The 18681-nt window shown below is 38.7% G+C and overlaps 1 protein-coding gene across 2 annotated transcripts in view; it reads left to right on the forward strand.

The window, feature by feature from the left end:
• The window catches only part of ZNF277 (zinc finger protein 277), a 108889-nt gene extending 90740 nt beyond the window's left edge, over window positions 1-18149 (forward strand). For both annotated transcript variants that reach the window (XM_038557378.1, XM_038557379.1), the window contains exons 8-12: window positions 6295-6362; window positions 7968-8064; window positions 10051-10093; window positions 11473-11647; window positions 13416-18149. In XM_038557378.1, the coding sequence (XP_038413306.1) occupies window positions 6295-6362; window positions 7968-8064; window positions 10051-10093; window positions 11473-11647; window positions 13416-13602 (570 nt within the window). In that variant the 3' untranslated portion in view covers window positions 13603-18149. The remainder of the gene's footprint in view (window positions 1-6294; window positions 6363-7967; window positions 8065-10050; window positions 10094-11472; window positions 11648-13415) is intronic.
• The last annotated feature ends 532 nt before the right edge of the window (window positions 18150-18681 follow it).

Below are 18681 nucleotides of genomic sequence, written 5' to 3' on the forward strand. Positions count from 1 at the left end.
TCCTCTCAATAGGAATGAATTAGAATCCAAACTCATGGCCACAGAAGACATAACCATATTATCTATTGGACAGAAACAAGCATATCCAGAAATATGTTGGAAATCTCAGCTTTGGGGTAGAATTTTTGTCTGTTCTAACTAATCCTTTTAGCGTTAAAATGAAATTCCCCTTGAGAACCAAGTTTGACATGTGTTTAAAGATTGACTCTAAGAAGTTGCCATGATCTGCTACAAATGTTTTACAACCAGCTTAAAGGCAAAGGCACTCTTGTAATCCTTCAATCTTCTCTTGAAATCACTCAGTCATTAATTCCTAGAACAAACGCCGCTTCAGGGCCCAGCCAAATCCAGTGGGGAGTGGACTTTAGTGTTAGCTCTAAGAAATATCAGCTACTGCAGAAAGCTGTGGAAACAATTTGATAGTACTTCCTTCTGGGGATCTTTTAAAATAATATTCAAGAGCTTGGGACAAGCAGAACATTATATATATAGCTGGAGGTATTCACCTTTAGAGGAGACTTCAAAGGGACTGTTCACTCAAATTCTGCTGGTACTTTTAGAAAATTATGACACTTTATTCTCTGGGCATCAAGTAGTATGTCTGTCAAAACTGAAATTATCTGCAAGGACCAGCTGTCTCTAGATGAGTGTGCTAGATTATACTACCCACTGAGTGCCCAGATACGATGTGGCATGAATCATAGCTTAAGAGAAGTGTTTCAAGAGAATATAAGGACTTTAATAATATATAAAATGAAAATTAAATCATTTTAGGAGAATATTGATAGAAATAATTTTTTCTTTTAACTGGCAGCATTTGACTAGTTGCTAAGTGTCAGGCACTGTCTTGGGTATTTTCTTTAAGTCATTTACTCTTAACCATACCCATAATGTCACAAGTTTTATCATTATCCCCATTTTATAGATTTGGGAACGAGGCACAAATCTTTTCCCAGAGTCACATAGTTAGAGCAAGGTACTTCTTAACCTCTCCGTGTATCAATTTCCTTCAGTTTTTCCTCGGTTGAAATAAGGTACCTACCTTAGTTTTTTAGTTGGTTTTTGGTCAAGTAATAGTGATGAATTCATAATGATCTATTCACCACCTCCTGCCTGTTCTCTTTTGTACCAGACTAGAAAGTGAGTCAAGGTCAAAGTAAAGCCAACTTTAATAAGCTCATCAAGGGCTCTGGACCCACAACTTTAACCGTCTTAGCCCTGTATGCTTTCCTACTGAGGTAATAGCACACAAGAAGAATGAATTAAAAAACAAAACCTAAAATGTATTATGATTAATCTTAGCATTTTGGAAATGATGTAAACTTACCTTAGAAAAGAATTAAAGAAGCTAATAAAGTCTCTAAAGATGTTGAATTGTCCTCACATAGAGAAGTGCTTACCAGAAGTATCAACCTTAATACCATCCTGAGTATTATAGATAAAAGGTATAATAATACATGGAATGAGTATATAAAAGACTGTTCCAAATACTAGTATGTGTAATTAGAGGAAAATGTGAGATTGCTTAGCATTATTTTAGTTTTCGTTTAGACCCCACTAATGAAAATACCTATTATTTCACAAAAATATTTAATATGAAGAATAAATTCTAAAAGTTTACTTAAGCAATGAATAATGACATTGCTTTAGTTTTAAAAAGGGGGGAAAAAAACATGGAGAGACACTCACTGTGTATTCCTCTGAGGGAACAAGTGACATGAGCAATGAATGTGGGCCAGAGAAAAGAACTGTTATACTAGCTGTCAGGCTCTGCACATCCATTTCTCACGTCCTCTTCCCTGCTTCACTTTCATTGGCTTCATACATTCTACACACATTTGAGTGCCTTCCAGTACTAGATGCTGGTGGAATAGAAAGAAAAATACTACAGACCAGGTGATTAATTTAAGTCACTACTCCGAGAGTTTAGAGGTTGGTATGAGAGAGGGACATGTAAGCACATAATTCAGCACCTCGGAATAGGGTGCACAGAGTTAATGCTTGGACCTCTCCTGTAGCAGATACGTGCCCACAGAGTTCCTCACATCCACTTGGAATGGAATCTCCAGGCCAGCAGTGATGGCAGCATCCAGGATATTCCTGGCAAGATGCACTCTCATAGTCATCAAAAGTGGGAGAGTTAAGGGACAGAAGCTGTTTTTGACCCTTCTCTGAGCTCGGCAAATTGACAGATTCCTTTTTCTTCCTTAGGTGAGATAATTTCTGTATTTAATAATTAATATGTTTAATAATTTTAGAATAGTAACAGACTTGTAAATACATAAAAAGTCACTATGCATACTCTGGATTACCTACTACAGATTCTTTCTTTGTTTTCTCACAAACAAGAGGAGTCCGGGGATAGTGGAGATGGTCAGGGGGACAATTTCCCAGGCAGTTTCACATTCAGATGCCCCTGCCTCAGAGGGCAACACACCATGTGCATGGTGACTGAGCTACCTATTCCTAAGGTGTTCATGTTTCAAGCCCTGAGTTTTCCCTAAAGGAAACTATTTTTGCAGTGGTGTTACCATTTTTTATTTATATTTTTTATTCTTAAGATATACAAAGCCATTTGTAACAAAAGTAAGCTCTTCACCTGTTTTCCATAGCTTTAGTATAGTTCTTTCTACTGAAATTATTTATATTTAAAACACTTTTTAAAAAGAAAATTTTATTTATTTGAAAAAGAATGGAGTCAAGTGGGCGGCGCAGGGAGGGGCAGAGGGAGAGAGAGAGAGAGAGAGAGAGAGAGAGAAACAGGCTCCCTGCTGAGCAGGGAACCTGACACCAACACTGGGGCTCTATCCCAGGACCCTGAGATCATGACCTGAGCCATCCAAGTACCTCCATTTAAAACATTTCTCAACATACTAGAATTTAAATAAAAACTTGAAAAAATTTTAAAAACACTTTTCTTTCTCTGTTTATAACGGATTTTTTTTGTAGAAGTACCTATAAGTGTATGTGTTGAAGTGGTGGAGATGCTAGGTGAAGGAGATTTCTTTTTTTTATATGTTTTTCTTGTCTGCCCTCTCATTGATCATAAACCATCTGATCCAGGGGGTTGAGGGGGTGTGCTGAACATCTTTACTGACATGCTTTCCAAACTTTGTTTTTCTTGAAATCTTTGCTTTCCTAACATGATTCATTAGCAGGCACAGCATCTTAATTAAAGAGTTCTGTGCGTTGGGTTTTTTTCTTTACCTTTTTGGGTCTTGTTCCTATAATAAATCATATATATATGACTATACAAGCAGAGCATTCTAGGAAAGTCTGAGCCATGTCACATGCAAATCACTTGTTTCTTAATACACTAGTGATCAGCAAGTTCCATTTTCCTCTGAAGTGGTAAACGACTAGTGCTCTTGCCTAGGAAAATCCCTACATGTTATAATGAATACTTAGAATACTCAAAATAATGCTTTGGATTTGGAAGTTTGACACTGAAAGATATTTTAAGTCTCTGCCCAAAACATCTATCGATAAGCAACATTTGTCCATATATTGAAAATGGTAATACCACTGATGGCCCTTCTTTGAATAATATCTCGCAGCAGTGACTTTAAAGTACAAGTCCAGAGAGACCAAGTAATCCATGAAAGATTTAATTCATCACCAAAAATTCCAACTAACGGATCCTGTTGGCATTGTTGAAGCCATTCTTGGTGTCCATAATGAGGTCCAGACACTTCATGGCAACTTTGAAAAGTACATTATAGAGTCCAAATTAACTGTCTCTAATGACATTATGGTAAATCTCTGCATGTCTGAGTTTATGCATCATTTAGCTGATAGATAATGACAGCTTCAAAACCTCTCATTAAGTTGATGAATGATAGATTTTCTTTTTTCCCTAAATCATAATGGACCTCGTAGTTCTTTGTTTTTTTGTTAAATGAATACCTTTTTTTAAGGAAAAAAAATGTTCAAAACAGAGAGTAAATTTTTTTTTAAGATTTTATTTATTTATTCATGAGAGACACAGAGACATAGGCAGAGGGGGACACAGGCTTTCCACATGGAGCCTGATGCGGGACTCGATCCCAAGACCCCAGGGTCACAACCTGAGCCAAGGGCGGATGCTCAACCACTAAGCCACCCAGGTGCCCCAAGAGTAAATTTTAGTTATTTTTTTTTTCAAAAGAGAAATAACAAACAAGGTTATCTATATTTATAGCAGGTCAGGTTGCGCCTGACTGTAACTGCTTGGTTAGCTGCTTGGAAAGGTGTGCATTTTTGTTCTTACATCCTTCTTTAGTGTAATGTCTGCTTTTGCATGGCACAGTGGGGAAATCAGATGGAGAAAAAGGAAAAGAAAGATGAACAAATGATTCAAGAATAGAAAAGATAGATGATTAGGCCAAAAGAAATCATCCCTGCTCATTACTCCATAAAGTTTTGCTAAAAGTATGACTAAATTTGCCAGACAAAGCCCTGAGTAGGTGAAATTGTAAGAGAAGAAAGGGGACTGAAGTAGATATTTGAGTACTTACTATTGCCTGGTGCCACATACTTTATATACAGGCATACCTTGTTTTATTGCACTTCACTTTATTGTGCTTCGCAGGCATACATTTTTACAAATTGAAGGATTGTGGCAATCCTCTGTTGAGCAAATCTATCAGTGCCATTTTTGCAACAGCATTTGCTCACGTTGTGTCTCTGAGTCACATTTTGGTAATTCCCGCAATACTTAATTAAGGCATATACATTATTTTTTTGGACATAATGCTTGTGCACATAATAACACTGCAGTGTAATGTAAACATGACTTTTATATGCACTGGGAAACCAAAATATTCATTTGACTTTCCTTACAGTGGCAGTCTGTAACCAAACCTGCAATATCTCTGAGGTATGCCTATACATTAGCTAATTTACTTAATCACCTTACAAAAACCTTTTGAGACCGGATCTAAATTGGCATTGAATTTTTAGATTTTTTCAGTTACAGTTCAGTTTAAAAAATACTTTCTAGTACTTACTATATATGCTTGGCTCTGGAAATGTAACAATGAACAAAGTCCATGTCCTCAGGGACATTCTGGTGGAGAAAATAAACAGCAAGTAAGAAAACAAATAGATATACAGAATTGATTTCAGGAAATGATTGATGTTTAAAAAAAAAATCACAGGGGAATAAAAAGTAACTGGGAGGAGAGATGTTGTTTTAGACAGAATAGTTAGAAGAAGAGATAGTAACATTTAAGCAGATGCCCCAAGGACTGAGCCATGTAGTTATTTGAGAGAGCAATGTTGAGGCAGATGATGCAACAAGTCCAGAAGTAGCCCGGTAGAGGGGAGATTGCTGCGTTTAAGGGATAGCAAAGACACTGATCTGTCTGGAGCAAACTGAGCCAGAGAAAAAGTGGTGAGACATAAGGGATGGAAAAAGAGCCAAGGCGGAACGTGCAGATCTTACAGGCCATGATAAGGCTTCTGAATTTTGTTCTAAGTGTGGTAAGAAGCCATGGGACTTTTGGACAGCCCGGGTGGCTCAGTGGTTTAGCGCCACCCTTCAGCCCAGAATGTGATCCTGGAGACCCGGGATCGAGTCCCACATCAGGCTCCCTGCATGGAGCCTGCTTCTCCCTCTGCCTGTGTCTCTGCCTCTTTCTCTCTCTCTCTGTGTCTCTCATGAACGAATAAATAAAATCTTAAAAAGAAAAAAAAAAAGAAGAAGCAGCAGCCATGGGAAGGTTTATACAAACAGGGAAGTGTCCTTTAGAAAGATCACTGTGGCTGCTGTGTGATACAGGGAACCTCAAGGAGAAACAGCCAGCTAAGTGGCTGTTTTAGGATCCCCATCAAGAGATTCTAATGTGCATCCAGGGTTGAGATTTAAGAGAAAGGAATTTGAAAGAATATTGCTGCTTCTCCAAAAAGAAAAACATATTAAAAACATTTTAGGGGATCCCTGGGTGGCTCAGCGGTTTAGCACCTGCCTTCGGCTCAGGGTGTGATCCTGGAGTCCCGGGATCAAGTCCCACGTCGGGCTCCCTGCATGGAGCTTACTTCTCCCTCTGTCTGTGTCCCTGCCTCTCTCTGTGTGTCTCTCATCAATAAATAAATAATCTAAAAAAAAAAAAAAAAAAAAACATTTTAGGATACATCCTTCCTTGTCACTGAAATAACTTAATAAATCCTACTTGTATTGATTTAAAACCAGTGAGTGTATGTGTTTTTGAGTGGGTTTATTATGGTGGCTTTTAAGTCTATGCCTATTTTCTCTCCTTTCTCCTCTTCCTCTTGCTCCTTCCATCTCTAATTTTTCTGTTCTTCCCACAAAAGGAACTTGGAAAATCGTGGGAGGAAGTTCAATTGGAAGATGATCGGGAGTTGCTAGACCATCAGGAAGAGTAAGACTTCTTATAACTGCTAATTAATTGCTGTGTTTTAAGAGGAGGAAAACATTTATTTAGTTGGGTTTAAAATTATTATTCTGGAGAGAGAGTAGAAACGAAGAAAACTTTCTCTTTGAGCCATGCATCCTTCCATGTAATAGTGCAAAAGCTTGAATTCAAAGTAACTTTGACATAAAAATCACTAAAGCAATTGTTATTCCAACTAAATACGGTTTTGTCATTAAAACAGTTAATTGAGGGGTGCCTCGGTGGCTCAGTTGGTCGAGCATCTGACTCTTGGTCTTGGCTCAGGTCTTGATCTTAGGATCATGAGATCAAGCCCTATGTCAAGGTCTGTGCTTAGTGTAGAGTCTGCTTGTCCCTCTCCCTCTTCTCTTTCTCTCAAATAAATAAAATCTTTAAAAATGAATGAATAAAAAATTTTTTAAATTTAGGATCCTGGAGTCCTGGATGGGTCAGACAGTTAGGCATCTGCCTTTGGCTCAGATCATGATCCTGGGGTCCTGGGATTGAGCCCCATGTCGGGCTCCCTGCTGAGTAGGGCATCTGCTTCTCTGTTTCCCTCAGTCCCTCCCACGCCCTCTCCCTCGCTTATGCTGCCTCTCACTTTCTCGTGCTCTCTTTCAAATTAATCTTTTTTTAAATAAAATAATTTTTAAACTGTTAATTAAAAACACAGATAAAATATAATTTAGAGAAAAATACATTCCATTGGTGTTTTGCTCAGTTGGTTGGTACCCAGACCTTGAAGTGATACGACTTTTGGCTTCTCCACGCTGCTTGTCATTGAAATAGAGAATATAACGGAATTCAAGTTAACCTTGTTCCATGTGCATCCCATTGACCTAGTTAAAACATTCGCAGCTTCTTTCCTTGGAATTACAAGCTTGAGAAGTGTTCTTTTCAACTAAAAGGATTCCCTGCTATTCATTCTCTTTTCCTTCAAAGCTATTTAGCCTTTTTTCCTCTCTTGGGATTTCAATTTTCCAGGCTTAGGAATGACAAGAAGTTGGCAGTGTCTCAAAAATAAATGCAGGGTGTGGGGGGTAGGCAGGATTAGTAACATGAGTTCTGTATGTTTTTTGACTTCTGTCTACCACCAGATTTAACACTTGCCCATTTAAAATGATCAGTATTTCTCACATGAAGGATGTACGGTTTGCCTTTTTAAAACACACCATTTGTCATGCAGAGAGAGACACACTCCCAGCATTGCACCTCACAGCATGCGTACTTAGTGGTTGTGGCTAATGAGAGACAGCATCACATCTACTGATATGCCTCTTTTGCAAATTAAACCTAGTTGTCTCAGAAAAGCATTATACTGATTCTGTAGTGAAATAGTTGCTCAGAAGAGAAGCAAATAGAAGAAAATGGAGCAGCACCTGTTCGCTATTTATATTAATTTCATGGTGCTGCTTTGAATTTCAAAAGCTATATCAAGGAGTCATAATATGATGTGACAGTCTTTACAAAAATATCAGAGTTGAAAGAGATTGGCAGGGTTTCCCGGGGAGGAGGAAGTAATACCAAGTGACTGTGTAGTACACCCTTTTAATGAGGGGAATCTCCCTATTTGCTGTTTTCTTTTTAACACAGTGATTGGTCTGATTGGGAAGAACACCCTGACTCTGCTGTCTGCCTATTTTGTGAAAAGCAAGCAGAAACAATTGAGAAATTATGTGTCCACATGGAGGTGAGATACTTTTATTCATTTGAATTTTGTTTTGTTCTGACAGGGGAAAGCTGATCATGATTGTAATCTTACAGCATATATATATGAAATTTCTGTCACTATCCTATTCCTAAAAGTGTTGTAAGCAGAGTGCCTGGGTGGCTTAGGCAGTTAAGCATCCAATTCTTGGTTTTAGCTCCTGTCACGGTCTCAGATTTATGAGATAGAGCCCCCAAGTTGGGCTCCTTGCTCAGCGTGGAATCTGCTTGAAAGATTCTCTCCCTCGGACCCTCCCCCTGCGCTCACTCCCTCCCTCACTCTCTCTGTCAAATAAATAAATGAATAATTTTTTTTGTTTCTTTTAAGTGCTATAAGCAAAGCAGAAGAGACAGGTCAGAACCATCAAGAAGAACCAGAACTCAGGGCAATTTAGTACATTGCCCTGGATGAGTGTGAACTGTTAGGGTGGGATTTCACAGACCACTGATGCCATCCTACCTCTGAGATGTTCATGAGATAATTCTAGCTTAGAATGTGGGTCCTATAACCATGATTAACAGTACTCAAGATATGGACAGGTTCCGAGTCTTTTTCCACTGCTTTCTGTGCTGGTGAATGAAGAAAGCAGGAAGGGAGAAACTTCCATTTACAAAGCCCTTGATGGAAATGGAATAGTAGAGCATGGGGGTAGGGGGGTGGGCAGAGAGAGTACAGAGTGTGGCTGTGCAAGCTCCTTCAGTCACAAGGATTTGGAGGGAAGATATTTGAGGGCATTTCCAATTTGTGTGTTCCCTTCTGTGGATGCCATTTTTATATTATAATGAAGCTTGAAACAAAATCTTCTTTTTACCCCAGTATATCTGAAAGATGACACATTACCAATATCTCTGATCCTCAGCTGGACAGTGGAGGTGGAAAGGGGGAACATCTAATGAGTCTTGACAGTATCGCAGCTTGAGGGTAGAGGGGTGATTTGAATATAAGGAATATTATACTGGATGATTCTAATATGCTGTCCCTACCCTCCCCCAGCCATCTCTGCCAACCATCATATAGACTGTCCTATTTCACCCACCTTCTCCCCACTCTCATTCAGAAACACTGTTCCTAGTTCCATGAAATAAAAAAACTAGAAGGTGTTTAAAAGGCCATGAGCATTTACCCCTCCGAAAGCAGTCTTTTTTTCTGAAACAGGTTGCTAATAGTATGTGGGTATAGTTACCAGTATTTAAATTTAGTTCATAATATCCTAATATCTTTGAATTGAAAGGAGTCTTAGTACCCCCTACCCTGTGTAGGAATTCCCTTTGCAACATCCTTGACCTGTGTCCTCGGCCTCTACTCAGTAGCTTTCAATCATGAACTATCATGGAATTCCTAATTATCCTGCCTCTGATGTTACACTAATGCCTTCATAGGGAGTTGGATGGTCTTTATTCTCTGTAAGCTTTTAAGTTCAAACATTTACCCAGTTGGACGATTACAAGAATAGAGCAGAATAAGTCTGCATTGTAAAAATCAAAAGAAATGTAATTTATGATAAGATATCAGTGAGGAGAAATTTGCATTAAACCGTATATTTGACAGCATAAAACGAAAAGCAGATTTGTAAAATTACCTATGTGCTTGTGTAGCAAAGGACCTATATCCATAATTCTAGTCCAGGCGCACAGTATAGTAAGTAGGGCCACATCTTACTAGAGACTGAGGACACTTTTGTCAGACTGCAGAATGCATACACAGTAAATTGTGAAAACTGTAGATACAAACTGTGAATAATTAAAATGTTTTAACTGATTGGCATGACTTGTTTGGACTGTGCTTTAAAAAGTAGTTGGATGTGGTGGGGGGAAGTAGTTATATTTCGAATACTTCAAAAGCAGAACATGATGAACTGAGACGAGTTTCAACAGTGTTCAAACTCCTATGAATAAGCCGTCTGTTTATAACTTCAGCCTGAAAGATTAAATAATTTATATGCTCACAGATATTCATTCCTTTTTTTAGGATGCTCACGAGTTTGATCTCCTCAAAATAAAGTCAGAACTTGGTAAGTTTGATTCAGAAGTTGTTTTCCATGATGTGGCATTTTTATACACCATCCTGTAAGCGATGCCTGTGTTCGGTGTCGTGATGGGAGGGTGCACAGCCAAAATGTGTCTCTCCACAGATGGTCTCAATGGGACCGCCTGAAGCGGTGATTCACAACCATTTTGAACTGTAATATTCAAGTACGGTTTTTTATTTCATATGGTCTTTCTTCTTTCCTACATATATGAATGCTTCAAATAAAATACAAGCTATCGGTTAGTATCCATCATAAATAAGGTGGAAGGGGCTAATGGAAAGACCATGGATTTTGATGTCAGACTAGAGTTCATATTCCAGCTCCAGCACTTACTGGCTGTGTGACATAAGGCCTCAGGTCAACAGAATGTGACAGGGAGTAGATAATGTATATAAAACACCTACTGTACTGCTTGGCAGTGTAGCTGGATTATTTATTTATCACAGATGTACCCAGGTGCATCATTCTCAGTATCCCTATGATGGAAAGATTAGGGGCATGAAGATGTAAATTACTGACTCGCTAATGGATCAAAGACAGTAGAAAGCCTACTTCCCATTCCTCAGTTCACTGACTGCTTTCCTAGACTCTGGTATGTGTTACTTTTCTTTGCTCTTCTTACAGACATGTATGTACGTCAAATGCTGGTTCTACCCACCCACTGGCTATTCAACCTTGGGCAGTTTCCTAATACATGGCTATGATAATACTACCTATGTTCTGCAAAAGCTAAACGTATTAATACATGGAAACTGATTAGAACAGTGCCTAGCACATAAGCCCTATAAAAGTATTGGCTGTTACAGTTTGGTATCTATTATTATGCTTTGTAATCAGACTGCCTCTTCAGGTTGGTTAATAAAGAGAAGTGACTCAGGCACTTGGGTGGTTCAATTGGCTAATTGTCTGCCTTTGGCTCAGATCATGATTTCAGCGTCCTGGGATTGAGCCCTGCCTTGGGCTCCACACTCAGTGTAGACTCTGCTTGTCCATCTTCTGCCCTCTCCCTGCTCATGTCTCTCTCTCTCTCTCTCTCTTTTCTCTTTCCCCCCTCTTTCAAATAAATAAAATCTTTTTTTTTTCTTTTTATTTATGATAGTCACAGAGAGAGAGAGAGAGGGGCAGAGACACAGGCAGAGGGGGAAGCAGGCTCCATGCACTGGGAGCCCGTCGTGGGATTCGATCCCGGGTCTCCAGGATCGCGCCCTGGGCCAAAGGCAAGGCGCCAAACCGCTGCGCCACCCAGGGATCCCAATAAAATCTTTTTTAAAAGAGAAAGAGAAGTGGCTCCTTTAAAAAATCATAACAGTGCAAAAATGAGTCTGACTGATTCTAAAGATTGTATAAACTGTTGTTTTCAGGATTAAATTTCTACCAGCAAGTGAAACTGGTCAATTTCATTCGGAGACAAATTCACCAATGTAGATGTTATGGCTGCCATGTGAAATTCAAATCCAAAGCAGAGTTAAGGACTCATATGGAAGAAGCTAAACATACATCACTGCTTCCTGAAAGAAAGACCTGGGATCAACCAGAGTGAGTGCTACTCAACCACACATATACTTCTTTACTCTATATCCCTTACTTGTTCCTTTATTCAATTTCTCCAAACTTAAATAAAAGAGAAATATGTGTTTATTTTTTTTTAAAAAGCAAAAATCTTAGAAAACTTTTTTTTTTTAAGATTTTACTTATTTATTCATGAGAGAGAGAGAGAGAGAGAGAGAGAAAGGCAGAGACGCAGGCACAGGGAGAAGCAGGCTCCATGCAGGGACCCCGATGTGGGACTCAATCCCGGGACTCCAGGATTGCGCCCTGGGCCAAAGGCAGGTGCTAAACCACTGAGCCACCCAGGGATCCCAAAAACCTTATTTTTAAAGGAATCCCCCTTTTGGGATCCCTGGGTAGCCCAGCGGTTTAGCGCCACCTTCAGCCCAGGGTGTGATCCTGGAGACCCAGGATCGAGTCCCACATCGGGCTCCCTGCATGGAGCCTGCTTCTCCCTCTGCCTGTGTCTCTGCCTCTCTCTCTCTCTGTCTCTCATGAATAAATAAATAAAATCTTTAAATAAAAAAAGGGGGATCCCTGGGTGGCGCAGCGGTTTGGCGCCTGCCTTTGGCCCAGGGCACGATCCTGGAGACCCAGGATCGAACCCCATGTCGGGCTCCCGGTGCATGGAGCCTGCTTCTCCCTCTGCCTGTGTCTCTGCCTCTCTCTCTCTGTGTGACTATCATAAATAAATAAAAATTTAAAAAATAAAAAAATAAAAAATAAATAAATAAATAAATAAATAAATAAATAAATAAAGGAATCCCCCTTTTATATGTGTCACTAACTCTCAGATATTGTGGCATGAAGATAAAGATGAGGTATAGATTTTTTTCATTATAGTTTATTAACAATATTGTAAGCATTTTTCTATATCAATACATATCAGTTGCATTATTTTTAATGATTGCCAAATATGCCATTCAGTAGATATACCCTAATTTGCTAGATACTGAGGTTTGTTTCTTGCATTTTACTCTTATGAATAGTAATACAATGAGTATCCCTATGCCTATCTTATTGCACACTTACCCAATTTTTCATTTAAATAAACTCCTAGAAATAAAATTACTATGTCAAAGCACAACTATTAGAGCTTTTGGTATATATTTTGCATCTTAGCATTTTATAAATGTTAGGCAGTTGGTCCACTGATCCGTACCTACACAGAAATAACAAAAATTACTTTGTAGCTATATTGGAACAATAAATATAGCCTATAAAAAGTATGATACACTCTGTGTTTTATCAGGAAAAAGAAATCCTACAGTGGGGATGTGTTCTTCAAAGGGCATCGAGCCTAATCTATAATAGTACTTAAACAAATTTTTTAAAGATTTTTATTTATTCATGAGAGACACAGAGAGAGAGAGAGAGAGGCAGAGACACAGGCAGAGGGAGAAGCAGGCTCCTTGGAGGGAGCCTGAGGTGGGACTCAATCCTGGGACTCGAGGATCACGCCCTGAGCCAAAGGCTCAACCACTGAGCCACCCAGGCATTCCCAGATTGTGAGTTTTATGGGTACATCAAGTATAGGCTGAATGGGCAGCTAGCAAGGATGCTAGTGAGATTGACGTCAGCCAGTAAAGGTTAAAGTAAAAGTAATTCCAAAGTTGACACCCATACCACCTTCGCAAAATGCTGTTGGAATTGTGGGCAAGGAAACTTAGCAGAATTAATGTGTATGTTCAACTGCTAGAAACTTTTCTGGATATTTTATAGTTTGATTATTCACTGTATCTGTGGTTGTTTTCAGGTATTATTTTCCAACCTATGAAAACGACACTCTACTGTGTACACTGTCTGATAGTGAAAGTGACCTGACGGCTCAGGAACAAAATGGAAATATTACCATCATCAGTGAAGATACATCTAAACTGCATGCTTTGAAACAAAGCAGTATTTTGAACCAGTTGCTACTACATGAGGGCTTGAAAAACTAGAAGAAAATACCACAGAAGCAACTTTTCATGTTTTTCTCTTATGAGACAAACTCAGAAAAATAGTTTAAATTTGAACATCAGCAAAGGGTTAGTCCTTGGTGAAACAAATTTTTTTAAAAATACTTTTCAAAAAATAACCTGAGGACTTTTTGTATTTTTGGCTGTAAAACTCTACTATATGATCATTATAAGTGATCTCATTTCATTATACTTGATTGATTATCTGTAATAAGAAGGACCTGCAGGGTACCTGGCTGGCTCAAGTGGTTGAGCATGTGACTCTCAATCTCCAGGTATGAGCTTGAGCCCCATGTTGGATGACGAGATTATCCCCCCCAAAAAAAGTTTTTAAATAAGGAAGACATACAAATCACAAAGAAATGAAATGTTCAAATTATTTATAAAGTTAATTTCAGCCAGTAATTTCAATTTCCTCTCCCACACTCTTTCTTCATCCAGCAAGTCACAAAATTTGACTATTTGTGTAAACTGTAGAAGTAGTGACCAAAAGAAAGGAAAAATGGTCAAAGACCTGGAGAATGTACAAATTGGAAACTATTTCAGAAAAGTCAAGATCTGACTCTATTATTATTACTGCTTTCTGCCTAATGTAACCAAACTCCCTATAACTGGACATCAAGCCTCTTGTCTTCTGCAATGCATATATCACTAACAGATCAATGCCATTTTTAAAAAACAAACACATACCATTATGACATCTAACAAAATTAACAATAACTTCTTAATATCTTATGTTTTCAGTTTTCCCTAGTTGTCTCAAAAATGTCCTTTTGAGTAATATCGGTTATAGGAAAAATATTGTATGTTTCCTGATTAGATGCACTGAGGAAGAGAAAGCATCATGCTTGAGGAATTCTTCAAAAAATGCATAATGTAAATATAACAAAGAGATAGTAGTCAAACCCAAGTTGAGGGACAGTCTACAAAATAATCAGCCTTTATTCTTTAAAAGTCCAGGTCATGAAAAACAAAGACTGAAATACTATTCCAGATTAAAGAAAACTTTAGAGATACGACTACATGTTATACTGGATTGGATTCTGGACCAAGAAAAAAAAAGTTTTTTTCCTGTAAAAGATCTAGTGGGACAAATGGTACACTTTAAATAAGGTCTGTAGCTAATGTTAATTGGTATTAATTTCCATATTTTGATAATTGTACTGTGGTTATATATGAGAATGTCCTTGTCTTTAGTTAATACACAGTGAAAATTCGGGGTAAAGAGCATTTTGGCTGCAACTTACTCTCAAAAAAACAATGTGAATATGTAGAGAGAAAATGCTAAAGTGAATGTAGTATATTGTTAACATTTGGTTAGGTGAAGGTTATATAGCAATTCTTGGTACTACGGCAACTTTTCTGTAAGTCTTAAATGCTTTTATGGTTGGTTTGTTTAAATCAGGTCCCAGGTGAGATCCATATATTGCATTTGGTTGGCATGGTTCTTAAGGGTCTTTTAATCTATACAGTTCCTGTTCCATTCCTTTTGAAATGGCACTTTTTTGTTAAAGAAACTGAGCCATTTCTCTCCCTTTCTGAATTTGGATGATCATATGTTCTTTGTATCATGTAACGTGTTCCTCTATCACCCATTTTCCCTGCATACTGGTAGATTTAAGAAATTCCAGTAAATTTGTGTTCAAACAATTTTTTTTGCAAGAATAATCTATAAGTACTGTTGTTGTTGCATCATATCAGGCATATAATACCCCATGTGCCAGTTTTAGAGATTTTAGAGCTAATAGTCCATTCAGGTATCAGTCCATGCACCATTATAAAGTTCTCCATCAGTCTTTTATCTAACTAGTTTAGTGTTCATTGTAATTGTTATCTATTATTTTTTCTAGTGTCTTCAAAATGATGATATTTTCATTCTCTCATTTCTTTTACAGTCAGTCTTTACACAGCATGTGTACTGTAGAGAACTGTAGTTTGAAGTTCTAGTTTTCAACTGTTGATACCAGCCTATGTAGGCAGTACCCAAAGACTAATCTTGAAGTCATATGGCCTGTCAAGAGTCCCAAGAGTAATCTCCCACCATGTGATCCAGAATTTACTGGATTTGTGAATTTAATAGGCTCTGACCATGGCTTTAGATTTCTAAGCCTCCAGGTTTGCAGATATCCACACCAGTTTTTTATTAAAAAAACAAGCAGTGAAGGAGCACCTGGGTAGTTCAGTCAGTTGAACATCCACCTCTTGGTTTTGGCTCAGGTCAGGATCTCAGATTCGTGAGATTGAGCCCCACTGCAGGCTCTGTTCTCAGCAGGGAGTCTGCTTGGGACTCTCTCCCTCTGCCCCTTTCCCACTCTAAAAAAAATAAATCTTAAAAAAGAGAGATAGAAAAAAGCAAAGACATAGAAGCCTTACTATAATGGAAAATGCCTAAGTTAAAGATACAATTGCATTAAATTATTCTAAAAGATTAAGAAGATAGTTAGTCCTAAACCTAGAACCTTGTGTGTCTAGGAATCAGATTTGTTCAGGAAATCAGGGAATGTTTAGAATGTTTCTAGAATGTACTTCAGTTTTAGAACAGGAACAATGAAGGAATGAGAACAAAATTAAGAATAATTAAGCTTGTGAAGGAGAAAGATTTTTTTGGAGATAAAGTTGAGATCTTAGAGAACAGATCAGATGGATATAAGAGGAAAAATGAAATTGAAGGACAGATAAAAGGGAAAAGATGATGTACTTAGGTTTAATTCATGTAAGAGGTTATTTTTAAATTGAGTAGATGTTTTGGAGGTTTGGGTTTTTTTTGTTTTTTTTTTTGTTGTTGTTGTTGTTGTTTTTTAGCTCAGAAATAATAACTTGGTCCCAAAAAAATCAAACAAGAATAGAAGCAAAATTTCAGCCAACTGTGCTGACTCTCAGAGGGAGCAAGAATATAGACCACTACTGGAAAGTACTCTCTTAGAGCTACACAGAGAATAGAGACTACTTGCCAAAAACTATTGGGAAGTCCTCATTAAAGGCTGGGACACTGATGCCAAGTGTACCCCAAAAGGCTGGACAGTTTGAAAGGGGAGGATCAGTCAGATGAAAGTACTCTACTCAAGGGATTATTAAATGGTGGAGGTGCCATCTCATCTCTGGTGATAAGGTTGTTTGTTCCCTTCCTGATATGGAAAGTAGGGGATGTTGAAAGAGGGGGGAGATACCTTCATAAGGAAATTTAGGATCTTGTTTTCAGGTAGATAGGATACCACAGAGAGGTCATCCTATGCCTACTTTTTCTCAGTTGCCTTCGGCTCAAAATAATCCTTATGCCAGAGTGGCAAAGATTGGGGTGACATATTCTGATCTCCTACAGTCCCATATGTCACCCTGAGAGAAATAACAGTTGATTCTTCCCACAGAAATGGTTAAAGCATGTTGCCAGTGCTAACCTCTTGGAGGACACTCCTCCCAATCAAGTTTAAGTTTACAGGTCAGGGACTTGAGCATCCTGGTGAAGCTGAAATCAGGATACCACTGAGTCTCTGTTATGGAAGGTGCAGTGTTCTGGGAGCATCATTTTATCTTGGTAATTACTTGAAGATCTTGGTATTGATTTGTTTTCTTCTGTTTAAGTATGTTGGTGTTAAGAATTTTGATGATACTCTTTTAAAACTGAGGTATACCAGGGGCACCTGGGTGTGGTGCATTCGGTTAAACGTCCAACTCATAGTTTCCACTCAAGTTGTGATCTCGGGGTTGTGAGATCAAACCCCAAGTCAGGCTTCACGCTTAGCACAGAGACTGCTTGAGATTCTCTCTCTCCCTTACTCCTCTGCCCCTCCCTCAGTTTTCACTCTCTCTAAAATAAATCTTTTCAAAAAATCCTTTAAAAAGTGAGGTATGCCAGAAATTTGGTGTATAATTTAACTTTTGAGATTCTGATAAAAGCCACACCAGTGGTTCTCGTGAGACCCTGTCCAGGTTGCTGAAAGAACCACAGTGCTATCCAAGGCGTGAAGAACCCATCTAATTCAGAACAAGCACAATCAGAAGGATGAGTTTAACCCAAGCATATAAGAGAATCTAATCTTTTAACTTTTTCTCCCTGGGAAATTCACAATGGTAGAGGGGTCATATTTAAATCGGGGGACATCAATATTTGACTTTTTTTCTATGGAAGTATCTTTATATCGTCATAATCTCTTTTCAGAGCTTCTCTGATAGACTGACCAAACAACATAGTTAAACATAATTAGGACTGCAGAGTGAAATGAGAAACTTTCAGCTGGGATTCAGCATGGCCCTGGAATTATTTCATTCACTGAATTACCTTGTGAGGGCAATAGCTATTCTCTTTCAACCATTCGGATGGGAAGAGTAGGGGGATATGCTCATGGTGGGAGCAGCACTGTCAGGATAGATTGCTGATCTTCTACCAAGGAGAAGATCACACTCTTGGTTGGCCTTGAGCTTAATGGTTAAGCCCAATGAGCTATGAGAACAAAAACCCTGGGAGTATTGGAAAGGGGAAACCCCTTTCCCTAGCATCATGTTTCCATAATAAAAGGAATTCTTAACAATAACTTGCTTGGTTTCTTTCTGCTCTCCTGTTACTGCTATGAACAAGGAGAATGAATTTTGACTAGAACAGGAACTAGGCATCTATGACTCAACCCCTCCCTCCCCGCACCCCTTTTTCTCTTTTGGATCTGTCTACAGAGAGAGCACATTCTGTTCTTCTCCTCCATTCTGCAAACTTTAGAGTGGCAGGCTCTGCCTGTGACGTTGGAGGCCTGTGGTTACCCACCACTGTCTGTGACTGGATAAACCCGCCTGACTTTGGGGTTCATCGTTAGTGCTCACAACTATATGCCATGCTCTCCAATGGCATCTTTATTAGCAGTAAAGGTTATATTTCCTCTCTGTCTGCTTGACTCATGTATCACCTGTCCCCCTAAAAGGTACACAGTATCAGGGGATGGTAGGTACAATCAGGATTAGTAGGAAACCACTTCTTGGAGAGTTACTGGGAAATACTCTTAAGCCCTGCTGGTCAGGAGGCAAAACAGACTTAGTTCCAATCCAGGACTAAGGCTGGGCAATAAAGCCAGAGAA

Source organism: Canis lupus, chromosome 14 (genome assembly GCF_011100685.1).
Source record: "Canis lupus familiaris isolate Mischka breed German Shepherd chromosome 14, alternate assembly UU_Cfam_GSD_1.0, whole genome shotgun sequence".
Taxonomy (NCBI): domain Eukaryota; kingdom Metazoa; phylum Chordata; class Mammalia; order Carnivora; family Canidae; genus Canis; species Canis lupus.